The 16,297-nt window shown below is 41.1% G+C and overlaps 1 protein-coding gene across 1 annotated transcript in view; it reads left to right on the top strand.

Moving 5' to 3' along the window:
- LOC127574065 (intermembrane lipid transfer protein VPS13B-like) overlaps positions 1 to 16,297 on the top strand; it is a 795,946-nt gene that overhangs the window by 461,992 nt on the left and 317,657 nt on the right. The window contains 1 exon segment of the mRNA XM_052022696.1: positions 1,960 to 2,194. Within this exon segment, the coding sequence (XP_051878656.1) occupies positions 1,960 to 2,194 (235 nt within the window).

Genomic DNA, 16,297 nt, shown 5'->3' on the forward strand with positions numbered 1-16,297 from the left:
CAGTTTGCATTTGCCTGGGCCAGGTACAGAAGGCCAATGAAGCTAACCGCCCACCACCTGGGGGGTTGGGCATTGAGACCTTGGCAAGGAGTTAGCTGGTGATCCTAAGAACCAACCCCTGGAACTGTCTTTGACAGGGTCAAGTTTGGGCTGGAGTTTTGCCTTATGTCAAAGCTGGGAGACTTTTTTAATGGTTATTAAGGATCTCTGATAGAAACAATTAAAATTGTCCTAAATAATTGAAACAATAATTGATTTAAAAATTAACTCAAGCAGTTAATTAATAAAAACATTAAAATAAGAAAAAAGTATTATATTTTTCTTATTTTAAGAAAAGATAACATCTTAAGAATATGATTAAGAAAAATATGTTTTTTTTTCTTAATCTGCAGGTAGAGAATTCCCATTTAAGTGACTAAGGATTCCGATCATACACCAAGTTTGACTGGTGTAGAATTATGGACACACATTCCTCAGGTTTTGTTGTTAGACTCCATGTTGATCCAGTGATAGCACGTGAATAAGGTGCTGGCATCTGTCAATCATCTTGACTTACAGACTCCATGGCTACATATCAGGGAGCAGCTCAACATTGGCCATTGTCTTCCAAACCACTGGCCGTAATCAGCAGAATCTGGCAGGTTGCTGTCTGTGGAACACTGGTGTGTGTAATTTGGAAAATGTTGTCTGGAAATTAGATTACATGAATTACGCCATGATTTTGAGCGCTTTGTTACTCTGTTTATGTGGGAAATGGACGATGAACAGAAGTCAGGGACTTAACTCGATTCACATTTTCTGAAATTGTCCTTCGTCATCTGCTCTGTAAAGCATTGGGAACCTGAGGTGTACAAAGTGGACCCCCAGCACTTTCTGGACTTCCATTCGCATTGGAATGGTCCATACTGTTTGCTGGATGGTTCTGTAGGATTTCACGAGACCTGTAGGGCCAGCTCCTGCATGCCTTCAAAGGGGATTTGGCTGAACAGGTTCCAGTCCAGCACTCGGACCTTAAAGGGAAGGTCCCTTTAACATGTTTAACTTTCACCTCTGACTAGCAACACGGACCTCCTCTCTCCTGACCCTCTTCCAACCCACAGATTAACTTTTCCCAACCTACCCACCTCCTCCGCTTATTCAGCTGACCATCCCCACACACCATTTTAACACATTCCCCTGTATGTCTGCAGCCAGTCTCCACCATGACCAAAGCCCTCCCCCTATCTAGCCCTGATCCCCTCTCCCTCTCCCTCTCCTGGGGTTTGTTCCCCACTTGCCCCATTACAACTGGTTGCAGCCCCAGGCACCATACTCCTTTCTTGATTGCCTTTGCCAACTCTGCCTTCACACAGTGCAGGAGGAAATGCCTCAGCTTATGTAAGGCTGAATCATTGGTAGCTGATCTCTTGTGCCATTGTTGAATTACGAAGTCGTGGGATGATAATAGAGGTGTACATTGGTGTCGCACACAACCATCATTTAACCTGCCTCTGCAGGCACCACTGAAGTTCCAAGCCTGTATTTATATGTAGTGTAACAAAAGTACTTTTACTTCAAAAGTACTTCTCTGAAACATCAAGAGGTAATAAAAGTTAAAATGCACATGCAAGGCTTCCTTTTCCTTTCAAAGTAGGTATCTGTCTTTGAACCAATCACTTATGTGATTATGAATCTTAAATATTTGTACTGAAATATTTACACATGCCCTTTCCTCTGCAGATTAATCCTAACGGCTTTAGATTTGCCGTTTATTTATCAGATGAGCTTGGCATTTTGAACAAACTTAAATACATTCTGATATGCTGCAGTAGGAGAATTAATTGTTCACTAATGGAAACTAGTGTATTGGTGTGATTGTTGGTACAATATAATAACTCCTTGCCATGTTTTATACTCTTAGCTCATTCAAAACCAATTTCTAATTGATTTATTTCAACATACTGTATTTTTGTCTTTCAGCTGGAGGTTCAGTCATGTTGTATGTTCTTTCCAAACGAGAGCCTGCCGTCGCCAAGTACAATCGTGGCTGGTGACATACCTGGGACAGTGAGGAATTGGTACCATACTGAAGAGAACATGCCTGGGACTTTGGTTATCTGCTTGCCCCAGATAAAAGTGATTAGCGCAGGCCACAGATACATGGAACCTCTGCAGGAGATTCCTTTTGTAATTTCGAGGCCTATTCTTGAAGAAGGTAAGCTCCATTTTCTGTTCTTGCACCAGCTCTCCTTCTGCTGTTTGCTTACAGAATGTTGAGTAGATGCTGTGGATAATGAAAAGCTGATGGCATGCCAAGAGGCATTTGCTCATTCTGTTGTTCTTTAAACCAAGTGTTTGCTGGCATTGAATTTACTTCAGTGAAGCCAATTGCTCACGAAGGTGCAAACCAAAATATGGTGGCTCACAAAACCAAAATACTGCTGGAAATTTGAAATAGATTTAGATTTAGATATCTTTATTAGTCACATGTGCATCGAAACACACAGTGAAATGCATGTTTTGCATAGAGTGTTCTGGGGGCAGCCCGCAAGTGTCGCCACGCTTCCGGCGCCAACATAGCATGCCCACAACTTCCTAACCCGTCCGTCTTTGGAATGTGGGAGGAAACCAGAGCACCCGGAGGAAACCCATGTAGTCATGGGGAGAACGTACTAACTCCTTACAGACAGCAGCCGGACTTGAACCTGGGTCGCTGGTGCTGTTATAACGTTCCGCTAACTGCTACACTACCGTGCCTGCCATAATAAAAGCAGAAAATAGTTAAAATTCTCAACTGTTCAGACAGCAACTGTAGAGAGAGAAACAAAGTCCATATTTCTGTTCAATGACTTTTCATGAGAAAGAGGAGATGTTTGAAAACAGAGATGTTTTAAGTTGCAGAGAGGGAGGAGGGTTGGAGAGAACAAAGGGAGTGTCCATGAAAAGATGACGTGGATGGTGTTGTTGTTGGCTGAGAGAAAGCGGGAAAGGAAGTAAGTGGGAGAATGGGATCGATGGACAGCTTTCAGAACTGACAGATGTCTACGTTATAAGGAAATATATGAAGGGTTGTTAATTACAGGTAATCTGTATGGGGGAAATGACTGAGAGAAAACACTCGGAACTGGAAGATGCAGAACACTGCAGTTTTTGGAAGAGTGAAATGAAACAAAATGCTAGAAATTACCAGCAGGTCAAAGAGCATCTGTGGAGAGGGTAAAGCTGAAATAACATTGCTGGTTCATTACCTTTCATCAGAACTGACTAGTTTCGACACAAACTGGAAAGGCTGGTGAGCTGAAATTCTTGGAAGTGTTAAGGTTTGAGGACTGTAATGTGTCCAGATGGATGGTGAAATGCATTTCCTCGAGCTAATGTTGGGCGTTGTTTAAACAGCGTCGGAGGACAAAGACAGAGATGTCAGAGTGGGAGAGTGGTTTGGAGAATTAAACTGACAGGCTATTGGAAGCTCGGGGTCACCCTTGTGAACTGGACTGAATTGTTCTGCAAAGTGGTCATGCAATCTGTGTCTGGTTTCTCCAATGTAAAACAGACCACATTGTGAGGTCTGAATGCAGTTGACTGAATTTGAAGAAGCATATGTAAATCACTACCATATCACTCAGAAGTCTGGTTCCCAAACAGTTGTTGCCTCACCTGCTTCCCAGACAGATACAGCCTCACTTGCTTAGCATTCCAGGATATGCTGTTCTTAAGTAGGATCATTTAAGAATCTGAGGGGTCTTGACAGGGTGGCACATGGGGAGAATGTGGAAGAATCTAGAAACAGGGTTTACTGTTTCAAAATAAGGGGCGGTCCTTTTTAAGCAGAGATTCCTAGGAGTGAACATCACCAACAGCCTGGCCTGGTCAAATCACGTAGATGCCACGGCCAAGAAAGCTCACCAGCGCCTCTACTTCCTCAGGAGGCTAAAGGAATTCAGTTTGTCTCCTTTGACTCTCATCAACTTCTACCGATGTACGATAGAAAGCATCCTATTTGGATGTATCACGGCTTGGTACGGCAACTGCTCTGCCCAGGACTGCAAGAAACTGCAGAGAGTTGTGGACACAGCCCAGCGCATCACGGACCTCAGCCTCCCCTCCTTGGACTCTTTACCTCTCGCTGTCTTGGTGAAGCAGCCAGCATAATCAAAGACCCCACCCGCCCGGGTCATTCTCTCTTCTCTCCTCTTCCATCAGGTAGAAGATACAGGAGCCTGAGGGCACGTACCACCAGACTTAAGGACAGCTTCTACCCCACTGTGATAAGACTATTGAACGGTTCCCTTATACGATAAGATGGACTCTGACCTCACGATTTACCTTGTTGTGACCTTGCACCTTATTGCACTGCACCTCCTCTGTAGCTGTGACACTTTACTCTGTACTGTTATTGTTTTTACCTGTACTACCTCAATGCACTCTGTACTAACTCAATGTAACTGCACTGTGTAATGAATTGACGTGTACGATCGGTATGCAAGACAAGTTTTTCACTATACCTCAGTACAAGTGACAATAATAAACCAATACCAATACCAATTACAGTATTTTCTGTCAGAGGGCCGTGAGTCTTTGGAACTCTCTTCCTCAAAGGACAGTGGAAGCAGAGCCTTTGAATTTTTTAGATAGATTCTTGTTAAGCAAGGGGTGGGGGTGGTGAATGGTTACTTTGGGTAAATAGGAATGCAGACTTGAGGTTAAAATCAAGTCAGTCACTGTCTTAATGAATGGAGGGGAATGCTCAAGGAGCCTCTTCTTGCTCTTAATTTGTATGCTCATACATAACTTTATCATAGATTTCACACTGATTGACATTCATTATAAAAATGTATGATAAACCAGAGGTAGGAAAGATTTTTCCATTTGAGGTGGAGTCCCAAGTTGAGGCTTACCCGAATAAGATATTAAATATTGCAGCCAACACAGAATTCAGGAGAAATCTCTTCACCTAGAGATTAGATAGAAAGTGGAACTTGCTTCAAGATGGATAACAAAGATATACAATTTCCAGCTTAATGTATGGAGAACATAAAAATATAAAGATAAGAACATTTGAATTAGGAGCAGGAGTAAGCCATAGGGTTGTTCCTCTAAGCCACTTTAAGAGAAACCTTGGTCTACTATTAGGTAATTCCCTGACAACCTGATTTTCCCAGCACCTATCAGATAAAACACCTCTTACCTTTAAACCCTTTTGCCTGTCCCTGCTTTATGCCAGCCAATCACCCTTAATTCCCATCCTGACCACGACCCACCCTAATCTTCCAATCCTGGTCATCCATTAGAATAAGCTCCTGATTCCTTCCCGAACACCAACTGTCACCTATCACAGGGCTTTGATGTCCCACTTGCCACCCGTTATACGGGTTCTGTGACTACAACCAATCCAGGCTTTAGAACAAGCTTTAATGCTGCACATTTTTGAACCCAAAGTTTATTGCCTTCAATTTATTGCTTGAGACTTATACTTTTTGCTTACCGCTCCTTTCTATCTCTGTATTTTCATCTCTGATTTCAGTACTACTTTGTACTTTCTTTCTCTGGTGAAGTTGGCCAGTGTGGTCAGGATTGCTTTACAATATAATGTCCTGGGACTTACAGAGAGACAGGCGTTTATTAGATTTAGTTATAGGTAATGAACTGTCTATAGTTAAAAATGTCCTCAAGGTTGTCGCGCAGGTTGATAGGGTTGTTAAGAAGGCATATAGTGTGTTGGCCTTCATTAGTTGGGGTATTGAGTTCAAGAGCCACGAGGTAATGTTGCAGCTCTATAGAACTCTGGTTAGACCACAGTTGGAGTATTGTGTTTAGTTCTGGTTGCCTCATTATAGGAAGGATGTGGAAACTTCAGAGAGGATGCAGAGGAGATTTACCAGGATGCTGCCTGGATTGGAGAGCATGTCTTATGAGGATAGGTTGAGTGAGTTAAGGCTTTTCTCTTTGGAGAGAAGGAGGATGAGAGGTGACTTAATAGAGGTGTACAAGATGATAAGAGGCATTGATCGAGTAGACATTCAGAGACTTTTTCCCAGGGCAAAAGTGGCTAACACGCATAATTTTAAAGTGATTGGAGGAAGGTATAGGGGGGATGTCAGGGGTAAGTTTTTTTACACAGAGAGTGGTGGGCACATGGAACACACTGCCGGCAGAGGTTGTGGGGGCAGACACATTAGGGACATTTAAGAAACTCTTAGATAGCCACATGAATGATAGAGAAATGGAGGGCTATGTGGGAGGTAAGGGTTAGATAGATCTTAGAGCAGGATAAAATGTCAGCACAACATCGTGGGCCGAAGGGCCTGTGCTGTGCTATGATGTTCCATGTATTTACCTAATAGTGATGTTATGAGTGCTTTCAATGTAGTATTTGAAATAAAGGAAACTAAAGATTCTAGACTTCGCAAGGCTAACTTCACTGCACTGAGAGAGTTCACGCCTCATAGGAAGGATGTGGAAGCGTTGGAAAGGGTTCAGAGGAGATTTACCAGGATGCTGCCTGATTTGGAGAGTATGGATTATGAGGAGAGACTAAGGGAGCTAGGGCTTTACTCTTTGGAGAGAAGGAGGATGAGAGGAGACATGATAGAGGTGTACAAAATATTGAGAGGAATAGATAGAGTGGACAGCCAGCGCCTCTTTCCCAGGGCACCAATGCTCAATACAAGAGGGCATGGCTTTAAAGTAGTGGGTGGGAAGTTCAAGGGAGATATCAGAGTGAGGTTTTTTTACCCAGAGAGTGGTTGGGGCATGGAATACGCTGCCTGGGGTGGTGGTGGAGGCAGGTACATTGGTCAAGTTCAAGAGATTACTAGATAAGCATACGGAGGAATTTAAAGTAGAAGGATATGTGGGAGGTTTAAAGGTCGGCACAACATTGTGGGCCGAAGGGCCTGTATTGTGCTGTACTGTTCTGTGTCCTAAAAAGGAAAATCTGTTTGTACTAGTAGGTCAATGGGAAGTCGGGGGGGGGCCGGTGGGGGGGGGTTGTGGGGGGGGGGGGTTGTTGGGGGGAGGTCAGGATGCATCACAGGGAACTCCGGAACTAAATTCCCAAAGCTGCCAAACCCATTTTCTCCTCAAGGTTAAAACTCAGCTCGCCAGAAGAAAAATGCCATGTGTAGATAATTTTAATGGAAAAAAAAGTATACAAAAAATATAACACTGCCACATATTTTGGTGATTGGGAGGGATATAAAGAACAACAATAGGTCATAAAAGAAGTGGTAAGAGGTACAAGAAAAATGGGAAGAATATTACAAAGGATATTAAAATCAACACCAACACAATGTTGTAATAGCAAAGCTGGAATTTGCAAGCAAACAAGGGTGATGTTGCAAATGTAAATAAAGGAAGTCCCACATTTCAATAACTAATTTGCACCACGATTTGCAGCTAAGAAGGGAATACCATGTCAGAAATCCCAAGAAAAATATTATTGAATTGTGGTGGAGCTTTAGCCAATTTAATGTAAGGAAAGCAATGAAGAAAGTCATGGCAAGTTCCCAGAATAAGATTAAAGAAAATAGATGACAACATTGTTGATGTTTTAATTATAATCTTGCAAAATTCTCTCGATTCAGGAACCATTAATTACATTAATTAAATTAGAGATGAAAACAAAGAAATTATGGAGTAGTAAACCTAATATCTGTTGTTCAGAGAGACCCAACAGAAGGATAGATTGCAGGAGAGAATAACCAACAAGGCAAATGATGGCACATGAATAAGAATCAGAATTCAGAATCAGATTCAGGTTTACTATCACTGACACATGTCGTGAAATTTGTTGTTGTGCGGCAGCAGTACCGTGCAAGACATAAGAGTTACTATAAGTTACCAAAAAAGAAGTGCAAAAGAGGAATAACAAGGCAGTGTTCATGGGTTCATGGACCATTCAGAAATCTGATGGTGGAGAGGAAGAAGCTGTTCTTAAAACTGAGTGTGGGTCTTCAGGCTCCTCTACCTCCCCCCCAATGGTAGAAATGAGAACAGGGCATGTCCCGGATGGTGAAGGTTCTTAATGATGGATGCCGCCTTCTTGAGGCGCCGCCTCTTGAAAATGTCTTTGATGGTGGGGAGGGCTAAGTCTACTACCCACTGTAGCCACTTTGGATCCTGTGCTTTGGAGCCTCCATACCAGGCGATAATGCAACCAGTCAGAATGCTCTCCATCGTACTTCTGTAGAAATTTGCAAGATTCTTTGGTGATGTACCAAATCTCCTCAAACTCCGAATGAAGTAGAGCCACTGGTGTGCCTTCTCCACGATTGTATCAATGTGTTGGGCCCAAGACAGATCCTCTGAGATAGTGATTTGAAACTGCTCACCCTTTCCACCCCTGACCCCTCAATGAGGATTAGTGTGTGTTCTCCTGACTTCCCCTTCCTGAAGTCCACAATCAATTCCTTGGTCTTGCTGACGTTGAGTGCGAGGTTGTTGTTGCGACACCACTCAACCAGCTGATCTATCTCACTCCAATATGCCTCCTCATCGCCATCTGAGATTCTGCCAACAACAGTGATGTCATCAGTGAATTTACAGATGGTGTTTGAGCTGTGCCTAGCCACACAGTCATGAGTATAGAGAGAGTAGAGTAGTGGGCTAAGCACGCATCCTTGAGGTGTGTCTCTGTTGGTTGTCAGCGAAGAGGAGTTGTTATTACTGATCTGCACTGACTGTGGTCTCCTGATAAGGAAGTCAAGGATCCAGTTGCAAAGGGAGATACAGAGGCCCAGGTTTTGAAACTTGTTGATTAGTACTGAGGGGATGATGGTGTTGAATGCCAAGCTGTAATCAATAAGCAGCAGCCTGATGTATGTATTGCTGTTGTCTAGGTGCTCCAAAGCTGAGTGAAGAGCCAGTGAGATTGTATTTGCTGTTGACCTGTTGTGGCAGTAGGCAAATTGCACTGGGTCCAGGTCCTTGCTCAGGCAGGAGTTAATTCTAGCCTTGACCAACCTCTCAAAGCACTTCATCACAGTAGATGTGAGTCCTACGGAGCATAATGAGCATTGTAATGGCTGACAAGCCTGACAGAACTTTGGACCTGGGAAAATTTTTGTATGTTATTTATATAGAGTTCCAGAGGGCATTTAAGAGGTTTGTCTTGGCAGTTTGTCGTAGCTGAATTTGCTCAGGGAATTGAAAGCAAATTATTGATCAGGTTCTAAGATTGATTAAGCACCAGAAGACTGGGAATAGGAATAATGTGCAGATAGATGAGTGGGCAAGATGTGACATTGGTCTTCTGCAAGGTTTGGTGATACAGCTGTTTCTGTTCACTGGATACATAAGTGACTTAGAAGAGGAGATAGAAAGCCACATATCCAAGTTTATCAGCAGTATATGGAAGGTGGTATTGTAGACAATATAGATGAAAACACTGAGCTCCAAATTAAGCTTCATAAATTGAACAGGAAGATTATGGCAGGTGGATTTCAATGCTGGAAAAACTAAGGACATTGGATTTAAAACATGAAAAATTGAGTATTTTCTAAAGGTTGAAAAACTAGAGATAGTGTGAAACAAGAATACTATGGCTGTATGGTACATTAAAATGTCATGGACAGAAAATAATACAACAAATTAAAACAAAGAATAATACATAGAATAGTAAAAAAAAGAATGAAGCTCTGGCCTGTTTCGCTGGAAGTTTGGAGTGCAAGGGGAGTGATGTAATGTTACAGCTGTATAAAGCTATACCCATATAAAATGGTTAGCTTTAGGCACCATCACTCAGAAAGGATATGTTGGCCATAGACAAAGAACAATTTGACTGAGTTGAGAATTGAGATATTAAAGAAATACAAGGCTAGCTTGAGGAAAAAAATACAACTTTGGCTCTTTGATGAGTCACAAGGAGACATGGACTAAAAATTAGAATTAGCACATTTGTTGTAAAAATTAAAGTGAGCACTCTCTGAGGAGGAATTAAGAAACCCTTCTATGTATAAAGGCGAAAAGCAAAAACAGAAAATGCTGGAAGTACACAGTTACTCAAGCAGCATCTGTGAAGAGCGAAACTGAGCTGAGTATCACTGATGACCTCTACTGAGGATGCGACCTGACCCACAGACTATTTTCAGCACTGTTTTTATTTCAGATTTATAACATCTCCAGTATTTTGCTTTCAGAGACATGCAAACTGAAAATTATTCTAGGTTAATTACTTACCTTAAATAAAAAATAATTAGTCCTTTGTTAACCAAGGGTAATAAGTGATGTGAATTGGAGGTGCTTACATGGAATTAGATCACGGGTCAACCATTCAGAATGGTGGTACAAATTGGAGGGGGTAATAGACTAATAGATCTATTTGACTTAAATTTCCATGCTTCCTTCTCATTAATTTCCGTCTTCAATTCTGGCTACTGGTTAGGCAGACATACAGTTCATCCACTTTCTCAATAAGGTCCCCGATAACACTTTTCCCTTGCTCTCTCCCATTTGTAGTAATACACATTACAAATCACTTTTAACTTGAAGAGTGAGGAAAAGAATCATAACTAAGGGGGAGCACTGCAAGAAGTCCAACTTAAGTAAGATCTGGACCATCAATATGTTATAATTTGGCTAGGCTACAGATGGTTAATGTGATAAGATTCAAGTCCAACACCAAGTGTTTGAGAACTTACAAGTAAGTGATGTGGTTGCCAAAACCGAACGTGCAGTTAAAGTTCACGATTGAGGTATCCGTTTATAACTGAGAAGAAGGAGATGTTGCCTCAATTCTTGTTCAAAGAAATCTACTCAAAGGTGACTATAAGTCATTGATTAATACAATATTATCAACAATATTTTACAAGATCATACTCTAGAAAATGTTATCACTCCACTCTTTTCTTGCCAAGTGGTTCACTGTACTTGAAGACTTCTTTGTCAATTCAATGCCCACAAGCCAAATACTGGTTTCACCATACTAATTGATGACAACCCCCTAAATGGAGGAATGTCTTGTTGAAATAAATAACATTATTTATAGACTGGGATCTGAAATAGAAAAACATTAAACAACCCAAAATCTGTTTTAGTACTGGCCCAGGCCATTTTTGCTTAGACTATACACTGCCCAATAAAAAATACATTTGGATAAGTACATCAATAGGAGGTGTTTAAAGGGATATGGGCCAAATGTGGGCAAATGGGACTAGCTTGGTGAGCACCATGGTTGGCATGGACGAGTTGGTCTGAAGGGCCTGTTTTCATGCTGTATTACTGTATGACTATGACACAGTAAGTGTCTTTTTTTATAATACATCAAATAGAAGTAGGGCTGCAGTGAGTCATGGCCTATAACATAATCTAAGCGTCTGATGGGTTTCATGAACCATTCATTTCTGCTCTTGTGCTGAAGGATATCACTAGATCTCCTTGGTTGTGGTATAATTTTATTAGAATAGTGTTGGTCATGGACATAAAGTTTAATGAAAGATCTATGTTTGCCTCCCTGCCTTTGTCTCTTCCTCTCTCTCTGCCAATTTCCCATTCATCAATTGATGTGTAAAGCTTCCTTTTCTTTTGTTTCAGCTTTCGTCTTTTTTGTTTATGCAATTTTCTCTCTGCTTGATATTCTTTCTCTTATCAGCTCAGTTTCTCTCTGAGTACCACTGTCTTCTCAATCATGCTTGAGTTAAAAGTAGAGACACAAGAGACTGCAGAAGCTGGAAATTGATTGTTTGTTGCTTGAGTACTAATAGACATTTGCTTCATTTTACATGAATCTGTGGGGATCTGGAAGGAAACAGATGGAGCTTGGGTTTTGCAAACCTGAGAGAAAGTTATTTGTGGAGGTGTTACGGGAACCTCTGCAAGTATGGCTAGTTCCTTGCTGTCTTTGTTATGGCCTTTCTCCTTTGATTAGCACGAGCTAACATCATGCCATTACTTCTTTTGGCACAAACTGACTGGTTTTCTTGAAACTGGAACAACTTTGGAGTCAATTTTAACCTCATTCTTAGCAAAATATATGAAGAATCTCCTAGGCGTTCTTGCTAGGTAAAGTTGAGGGAGGATTTGAACCAGAGGAGGTACTTCAGGCTGTTATTCGTTGTTGGACTCTTGTCTTAATAGGGTGTCGTAAGACCTTTGAAGTCCAGATGAACTAGAAAGGCCATACTTGTCCTGCACTTTTCCTGTGGCCGCACTTGTGTTTGTGACCATGCAGGATTGATTGAGCTGGAGGCCTGGTTGTCACAGCCATCCAGTACGACAGAGTGATCCACAAGCACTGACTAGGCATCAGGTGGTGAATCCAGAGGCCCTGCACAAGGATTGCCCTGATTAACTTTTGACAGCTTGTCGGTCTCAGGCATGTTTAAAATCTGTTGAAATAGATTCAAATAACCTGAGTCAATTTCAGGATTTTTTTACTCTTTTAAAAAGCATGTTTAAGTGGTAGAAAATAATTAAAAACATATCAATATGTAAAATAAAGAAACCACATCTTTCAATCAAGGCCAGCCACCCTATTAAAAAGAATCGACTTGCACCACATACACCAGGCGTGGCTGGTGTAAATCTGAGGGGTGGAATAAGAAGTGCATCTAGCCAGGAGACCTGCTTGGGTATGAAATTAGAGCTTGGTCTGTTCTATTCTGTGTGGATACCTGACCTGAGTGCTTATGTTTCTCATGCCTGATCTGACTCAACTATTGCCTGGGTGGCTGTTCACATGCACTGGTGCTGAGCAGGTTGTCCTGACCTGGGTCAGGCCAACAGAGAGCAGTCTGGCTCCAACTGATCCACAGTGTTTTGTCAGATTATGCATCTGACCTGGTCCAAGCCTGATGTGACCTATTAGGCTTGGGTCAGATATCCAAGCTCTAATAAGGCTCCTCAACTCAGTACGTTTGCACTCCACAACTGCACCCATTGCAAAGATGATCAGTGGACTGTGAGGCCAGATACAACCACATACAACTAGATACAACCTACAGAGGAGATTTAGGAGGATGTTTTTGGGACTCGAGGGACTGAGTTATGGAGAAAGATTGAGCAGGTTGGGACTTTTTTCATCGGCGCGTCGGAGAATGAGGGATTATATAGAGAAACCGTGCAGATGCAGGAATCTAGATGAAAAATACTATGATGCTGGAGGAACTCAGCAGGCAGCCTCCGTGGAGAAAAGCAGGCGGTCAACGTTTCGGGTCAGGATCCTTCTTCAGAACTGAAGATAGGAAAAGGGGAAGCCCAATATATAGGAGGGAAAAGCAGAGCAGTGATAGGTGGACAAAAGAGGGGAGGCGGGTTGGGCACAAGATGGTGATAGGCAGGTGCAGAGGAGGAGGGGAGAGCAGATCCACCAGGGGATGGGTTATATAGAGGTGTATAAAATCATGAAGGGCATAGATAGGGGCAATGAGCACTGTCTTTTTCCCACGGTTGTGGAATCAAGAACTAGAGGTCATAGGTTTAAGATGAGAGGGGAGAGATTTAATAGGAACCCTAGGGGAAACTTTTTCACCCAGAGGGTGGTCCATACGTGGAATGAGCCACCAGAGGAAGTGGTTGAGGCAAGTACATTAACAACATTTAAAAAGGTACTTAGGTACATGGATAGGAAAGGTTTAGAGGAATATGGTCCAAATGTGGGTAAATGGGACAAGCTTAGATGGGAATCTTGGCCAGTGTCGACCAGTTGGGCTGAAGGGCCTGTTTCTGTATCATTCTATGACTCTATAACTACATCTAACCTCAAGCTTGAATCTGTCCTCTGCATTGCAATGTGCAAGGAAGGAAGTTGAACTCAAGCTGACCCAAGAGAGGGACATTTCTGACAGTTTTCTACAGACCTGCTAGGAAAAGGTAAGTATGGGTAGGTCCGTTGTCTTAGCAATTGCCTGCTATTAGTTTGGAATTTCAACCTAGATTGCACATTCTGATCTGTGCTCAAATCTTCTAATCCAAATGCAAGAGTAGTAATTGAGTTAAACTGATGTTATGAATTTTAATTGTCTGCCATAATGTCTTAGCATCACTGTAATTTCAATTTCTGTTGTGCGTCGAAATATGATGATATAGTGCAGTCCCTACGTGATAATAGGCCCTTTTGTTTAGAATGTGGGTATGAAAATAGAAGTTTTTCTATTTCTTAATGCTCTACGGAGTATTTTTCTCGGAATTGTGAAGTGCTCAATGCATGCTTTAAAATGTAAAAATCCATGGGACGTGCAGATCAAATCAACTTTGTGTGACATGGAATAATGTGCTCACATTGTACAGAATTCATAATGTCAATAGGTGATAAAGCTGCAAATTATCTGTCATTTGTGGTTAATCAAGACCTAAACTAAAGAATGGTTCTGTTTGTCAAATGACCCCTTTGCAATCACTAACACTTCATGTACATGCTGTATGCTGTGTTACATGCTGTATGTTGCCTGCAATAAGAAGTCATATTTCCTGTATATAAATGTGGTTTTATTTAAAGGACCTTGGTTTCTGTGTCTTAGTTTTATAAATGTGAAATGTGGCAAGTGTTTAAATTAACTTAATTGACTTTGTAATTTTGCTTGTCACAGTTTGTCATTTATAGTATACGCAAAAAACATATTCTTTGAAAGTAGTGTCTGAAATTTTGTCTAAATTATATTAGATCGCTAATCAGCAATAATGTAAAAGTCATCTCGGACAGTGCAGGATTTCTTTTGTTGGCATTTAACAAATAGGTAACGCTACAAATCGTTCACCGTATTTTTAGAATTTGCTGACCTTAGTGATGTATTAACAGCAAACTATAAATCTGCAGTAAAACATCTTTACTATGCCTTACCAACAGTTTAAAAGCAAGTATGTTGTTTAGTTTTCTGTCTGAGAATGTTTTAAATAGGCTGCAACCTGATTGCTTGTTTGAGTTAGAGTAGATTGAAGCTGTAGATGAGATTAACTTTATGGATTTAAAGTCTCCATTCCATTTTGCGAAGCAGAGATAAGCAGGAGGAGTGCTGTACCAGTGAATTTCAAATATTATTTTTGGAAGTAAGCTTTGTAGGCATTGAACAAAATCCAGAATTAATTTTTATATACTGAGCAAGACAGAAAGCAAAGCAGTTTATATTAACAAAGACTAAAAGCTAGAAAAACATTTTAGATTTTGGACAAGAGCAAGCTACTTTATAAATGTACGGTAGTTGTTTTCACTGAGATTTTTGGAAAAATTATAGCTTGAAAAATATACACAGACATCTCTGAAAATTGTACTTAGTGTTGGAAGATTTTATTTAGAAGTAAGGTGTTGGTAGAAGTTAATATAATTGTGGTGATCTATTTTGTGCTTCTGCTGGCAATGAAGTGACAGCAAATTGACAGGAGCTGAAGACCGATTTGAAAATGCAGGTTAGATATAGGAGCTTTCTTGGTGTAGTCCCAATGGAACATTTTGAGTTCCATAAATTTCTAACATTTAGCAATACCGATATGATTTGAATGATGCAAAAGTTTTCAGCTGAGCTGTTGGGCAGAGCCCCTAGTGAAATAAAGAAAAAGATGAAGATATCAATGAGGTCAGGGCAGAGATGAAGGGAGAACTGGGTGCTGGCTGCATGAACAGACCTGGATGCTCACTTTCTGTTAACTATGCTTCAATTGGCAAGAGACAAGAAAGTTAGAAAACTTCTTTTGGGTATGTTTTTTTTTCATTCAAAGGATATGGACCTGCCCATCCTTAATTGCCCTTGAGAAGGTAGTGGTGAGCTGCCTTCTTGAACCGCTGCAGTCCTTGAGGTGTGGGTGTACCCACTATGCTGTTAGGGAATTCAAACATTTTGACCCAGTGATGGAAAAGGAACGGTGATATATTTCCAAGTCAGGATGGTGTGTGGCTTCGAGGGCAACTTCCAGGTGGTGGTATGCACATGTTAAAACATTATACAAGTCTTATGTTGTGCTCAAGGCAAGAAGTACTGTGAACCATTTTTCATACAAAAGTGGGGAAAATACATGAGAAGCTAATTATATCCAATAATCCACAGTGCTATTTTATTGAGTGTTACACATTCTGGTTTGCCATTTAGTTCATTCAACTTAATATTAATTATTGGGATACAATATGTTGGAAACTTTTGCTATGCTTTATCCAAGATTTATAAATGAAATTTAGGCAACTGCTTACCATACCAAACAAGGGTCAACTTTGGTCTCTGAAAGGAGACAGGAAAGATTTTGGCAGCTGACAAACTCATTCACATATTTATACAAGTGTAATTACTTTCTGAGCAATCTTTGCTTTATCACTGGCAAGGAATTATACTAGGAAGGTACCAGAGGATAAGGGACTTCAGTTATGTGGAGAGACTTAACAAACAGGATTATGCTC

This window comes from Pristis pectinata, chromosome 9, assembly GCF_009764475.1.
Source record: "Pristis pectinata isolate sPriPec2 chromosome 9, sPriPec2.1.pri, whole genome shotgun sequence".
NCBI classification, from domain to species: domain Eukaryota; kingdom Metazoa; phylum Chordata; class Chondrichthyes; order Rhinopristiformes; family Pristidae; genus Pristis; species Pristis pectinata.